This window comes from Pteropus alecto, unplaced genomic scaffold, assembly GCF_000325575.1.
Source record: "Pteropus alecto unplaced genomic scaffold, ASM32557v1 scaffold22, whole genome shotgun sequence".
In the NCBI taxonomy this organism is placed as follows: Eukaryota; Metazoa; Chordata; class Mammalia; order Chiroptera; family Pteropodidae; genus Pteropus; species Pteropus alecto.
In genome coordinates, this window is record NW_006434839.1 from 1,935,563 (window position 1) to 1,940,807 (window position 5,245).

General features: G+C 48.1%; 1 protein-coding gene across 1 annotated transcript in view; it reads left to right on the forward strand.

Annotated features, from left to right (window-relative positions):
• The window catches only part of DENND2A (DENN domain containing 2A), a 91,957-nt gene that overhangs the window by 50,426 nt on the left and 36,286 nt on the right, over positions 1-5,245 (forward strand). Inside the window, exons 7-8 of the mRNA XM_015588359.2 lie at positions 3,534-3,627; positions 4,138-4,188. Coding sequence (XP_015443845.1) covers positions 3,534-3,627; positions 4,138-4,188 — 145 coding nt within the window. The remainder of the gene's footprint in view (positions 1-3,533; positions 3,628-4,137; positions 4,189-5,245) is intronic.

Below are 5,245 nucleotides of genomic sequence, written 5' to 3' on the forward strand. Positions count from 1 at the left end.
GGGAAAGAGACTGTGTGTGCTTACTTTATGTAGGAGTACAGAGGTGGGGAGAAAGATAGAACTCTTACTGTCCCTTCGTTTGTGTTTAATTTGCAAATGCACCAGTTTATTCCCTCTCAGTTTGCTGCCTGACATCAAAGTGAGGCGCCACCACTCAAAGGGCACACGGGCTTTCTAGCAAGTAGGCTTTGACAGGCCCGATCAAAGCCGGAGAGAAATCAGCATGTTTTACCCGTCACTTTTACAACGACAATGTCTTATTAAAACTTGAAACATAAAGGTGAAGTACAGAGTTCTCTACAGAAGCATTTTAAAAGAAAACAAATGAATAAATACAGTTGTTAGAAGTCTCATTAATCCTGTTTTACCACTTGTTATTTACTCTTAACCTAGGTTTATCCCCACGCTTGGGTATCGTTTATTTCTTTCAAAATGCTCTGAATCCCTTACTTGAAGTCAAAGATTCTTTGCCAGGCACATCATGACTTCCCTGTTTTGGGACCTTAAACCATCTGCTCTCCAAACCCTGGCTCTGTGTTTTTATCCAGCAAGAAGGACCGAGTGGCCTATTCACAAGTGGTCAGGCGGTCGGCTGGTTGGTTTTCCTTCGCTGCCTCTGCTGTAAGAGTCCCTCCTGACAATGTGCTGCCTCCCTTGATCTCCCCCTGCCTCGGCCTGAGAGGAGTGACTGTCCCCGTGGAGTGGAAAGAGAGACAAAGACCGTCCTTCTCTATGTTCTCTTGGCAGCCTTGTTCTTTCATTAACATGGCAGCCAGAACAGAGCAGTTCATTACAGAGCAGTGTGATGTCCTCGGGGTTCATGGGACACTGTGACATCTGTGTAAGGAGAAGTGGGCTGGACTGGCCTGCTGTCACATCCCGCCTCCCTCTCAGTGCTTCAGTAGGTTTGCGTACAGTCTCTGTTTCTTTAGCAGCCACCACAGGCAGAGTTAGAGATTGGTGACTCTTTGTCTGGAACAGCCCATCTTTCAAATGAACTTATATTTTTAAGCGTATTTTTCAACTCGAAAAAAAGTTTCTAAAGAGGCCAATACTTCTAGTACTGAACACTTTTAAAACAATAAAACTTATCTGCTGTTAAAGTACAAGTATGTGAAAGCATGGTTAAAGTTTCTCTGGGGAAAATTTTTTTAAATAAAAAGGAGCACAGATTTATTGACTGAGGTGTATGTGGCTTCCACTTATTCCATGACCTGATTTAAAGAGACAAACCTCTGTCACATGATTTATGCTACTCACGTAGCACTCATGAATGTCTTGTATGATAGTAACACATCTCAGTCCTCCCTGTTAGCTCATAAACTCCCTGAGAACAGGTGCCTATCCCATAAATCTTTTTATCCCTCGTAGCTCCTAGCAAAATCCCTTGTACACAGTAGTTGCTTTGTGTTCAATCAACATTTTCACAATCTACAAATATTTATTGAGTACCTACTGTGTGCCAGGCACTATTCCATCCCATACAGGTAGTGTTATAACATATACAAAAATGACACTAATCTCTCCCCTTGGGGAGCTTACATTCTGGCATTCAGCGTATTCGAGTAAGGAGAAGGTTGTTAGCCATCATAACTCTCTTCTCTCTCATTATTTTTGGATGTTATAGGGGATATTTTGAATAGGTTTAAAAATTTCCTCCTCTCCAAAAACTCGTTTGTTCATTCATATTTTAAAAACTGTGGTAAAATATACATAACCTAAAACTTACTATTTTAACCATTTTTAAGTGTATATAGTTTGATGGCATTAAGTACATTCACACCATCCACCTCCAGACCATCTTGTCTGCCCAAGCTGACACTGAACCTGTTAAGCCAACTCCCCATTCCACCCGCCCCCGCCCCCGCTGTAGTCCACTTTCTGTCATCATGCATTTGCCTATCCTACCTCCCAGAGTAGAATCATATGATATTTGTCCTTTGTGGCCGGCTTATTTCACTTAGCACAGGTCCTCAGGGTTCATTCACGTCGGAGAGTGTGTCAGAATTTCTTTCCTTTTTAAGGTTGAATAATATTCCATTGTGTGTATGTACCACATTTTGTTTATTCGTTCTTCCACTGATGAGCATTTAGGTTGTTTCCGCCTCTTGGCCGTTGTAAATAATATTAGCAACTCATTCAATGGCATCTTCTGTGGGAAATGGAAGTTACTGTTCGTATTCCAATGATTAGAACGTCCGCAAAAAGAACCAAAGTCCAGTTCAGGAGTGTGAGCTCTCAAGGAAGTGGCTGGTGTCTAAGAGCAAATGTGAATAACTGCTGCCCAGTAGGGATTTGGTGGTGAAGGCAGAGACCTCATTCAGATCAGATTCATAGTTAGGGACAAGGAGTCATACAGAGAGCTGCAAGGCCAGGGCTGGGCCGCCCATCAGGAGCCAGGGTACGCAGGTGTCTGAGGTTATGACAGGGCAATGTCAGTAACACTCGGCAGAGCTAGAGGGATGGAGACCTTGAGAATAAGCCACCTGCCCCCTGGGCAGGCCAGTGCTCCAGCCTGCGGAGAAGAGCTGGTAAGCTGCTTTAGAGACTGGATCAGAGTTGCGGAGGACAGAGATGGGGACTGGCCACAGCTCATCCACTGCACCCACCTGGCTACGCAGCACCCACTTTGCCATAGCATACCCCTTCTCCTTTTCTTCTCAATATATGAAAGATTTTAAAACTCTTCAAATCAGCTTACAAACACAACTCCCCTTCAGAACCACTAGTTGATTTGCCTCAACTCTGCGTGGGTAGACTTCCCTTTCTCCCCTCCAGGTGGAACCCACAAGGCTTCCACTCCTGAGAGTTGCAGGCGGTGCTGTGAAGCCTGGCAGGAGGGGACCCAGGGCTTCCATCATGAGATGGTCCTGCAGTAGCCAGCCTGGGGAGCGCGCTGCTAAGTAGTGGTGTGTACTGGGTAACTGCTTCTGAGCACTGGGAGATGTCATGAAAGGCCCAGCACGTCTGGAGCGAGTGGTTCTCTGCAGAGAGGACAGCGTGCTGCGTGCGTGGCACCACTCTGTGCAGAAAGGAGGACCCGAGACCCACCCTACTCCCTGCTCCCTGCGCCCTCAGGGCTGCTCAGACGTTCTTTGGCATGGTTCCTGTGAAAGGGGCCCTGCTTGGAAGCTTTTTATTTGCTGTCTCTTCCTTTTCTTGTTTTGTTTTGGGGGCAAAAGCTCTTTCCCAACCCACAGTGACATTGCACTATCTGACGGGGAGCAGCCATCAGACCATTAGCTAATGAAATGGTCTCCCTCTGTGTCTCAGCTGGATGCATTAGCGCCTTGAGACAACACCGCTCGGACATCAGTGAGGCTGGCAGCCCCCTTTAGTGTTCTTGACAGCCCTGTTCCTGTCTGGCAGAAAAGAATGATTGAAAGGCGCCAGTGGGCCAGTGGGAAATGTCTCCTCCTCCCCCTTTCCCTGCCCCTCTGACATCCTGGAAAAGAGTGGGCAGCGAGGGAATCCCAGCTGCACACAGGGAGGAGGCTGCTAACACGGCCGTTTCTTCTCCCGATGTCTGGCAGCTGGTGTTGCGAATCAATGCCATTTATGAGGCCCGGAGAGGAAAGAAACGAGTGAAGAGGCTGTCCCAGTCCACAGAGAGCAACTCAGGAAAAGGTAGGAACCCACCAGCCCCCCACTCCACCCCCCCACGTCTGAAAACAGATTCTTCCTAGAAGCGGCTTCCTGTTGTTTTGGGTTGGCTCACTAAGGAGAAAAAGTTGATGCTTTGTAAATGTCTCTACTGTCCCCAGGACAGTTCAAGAGCCAGAGCTCAGCCTAGTGGCATGTCCTCTGGTCTTCTGTCCTGGTCCATGTATCCAGTGACCCAGTGCAGCATGCTGTGATCTCACCATGGGAGCAATCTCCTTTGCTCAGCACGCATAAAAGGGGCCAGTATCTTTTGCTGTCCTGTTTGATATAGACTCTATCTGATCCAAAGCCAAATTAATTTAGAAATACATTTAGTTGGACAAAGGCATAGTTTTTCCGTTACATTTAAATAGAAAGAAAACAGCCCCTCTAATCTAGAAATTTTGGATTTGTGCTATCCCATATAAAACATTTCCTGCATCAGAAAAACTCACATTTGCAACTTTTTTCCCTTTTTTTTTTTTTTTTGTCCAGTGACGGATGAGAACAGTGAGTCTGACAGTGACACCGAGGAGAAGCTGAAAGGTGAGAACATCAGCTGTTGTGCGGGGCGCATGCAGGTTTCGGGGATGCTTCGAGGATGGCCCTCACGGCCCCGCTGCCTCGCAGTGCCTCTCCTCACAAGCGGCAGGTGGGACAGAGCGTCCTGGCGCGAGTTTGTCAGGCAAGACACAAATGTCTGAGGGGACAATGGTGCCCAGGGGAAGGTCAGTCCTGAACACGAACAGGACCAGAATGGGCCTGTTCTGCTCCAGAGACTCTCTGTTCCCATGCCTTTCCTTATGTCACAGGTGTTTGCACACCTGTGTAAGGTGCAACACCGCTGGCCTGGGACTCCAACACATGGGGCTCCTGCCCTACTTCCGTTAAAATGGCCGTATGATCTGGAGAAATCACTTAAGAACTCAGAGCCTGGGGTTCCTCCTCTGTCATATGAAGTCGTTGAAATAATTGGTCCCCATGGATCGAAATTCAGCAATTTAGGTCAGACTTCAGTGAGTTTTCCACAATTTCTCAGAGCCCAGGGGGAAACCAAAGAAAGACAAAGTCCAGTCTGCTGAGTGAGGTGATGGGGACCTGTCCACCCAGTGGCCCCGCCTCGGCCACCTCGGCCGCTCTCTGACCTGCCTCTAGAATGCAGCAAGTCCGTGGCCACCGTACAGGTCGGTGGCACAGGAGAAGGCATTATGGAGTTAAACGGGTCTCTGCCCATTGAGTCTGGCAGATGTTTCCAAAACTCCCAGGTCCAGAGCTTTACGGTTTGGACTTTGTCACATCCCACAAACTGAAAGAGGAAGGAAAGGAGTAGGGAGGAGTCGGTGTCACCGCCCCATGTGACAGAGGAGTACAGGTTACTCCCAGCACTGCCCCAAGTCCAAACAGCAAACCTATGGCAGAGCAGAGGCCCTACACTCCAGGTTCCTGCACCCCAGAGGCCCTACGCTCCAGGTTCCTGCACCCCAGAGGCCCTACGCTCCAGGTTCCTGCACCCCAACAGGCCTGGTGGCCTGTTGAATGTTGCTCCTCTCAGGATTTTGGCAACGATCCCAAATAAAGAGCTCATACTAATTTGTTAAATGCG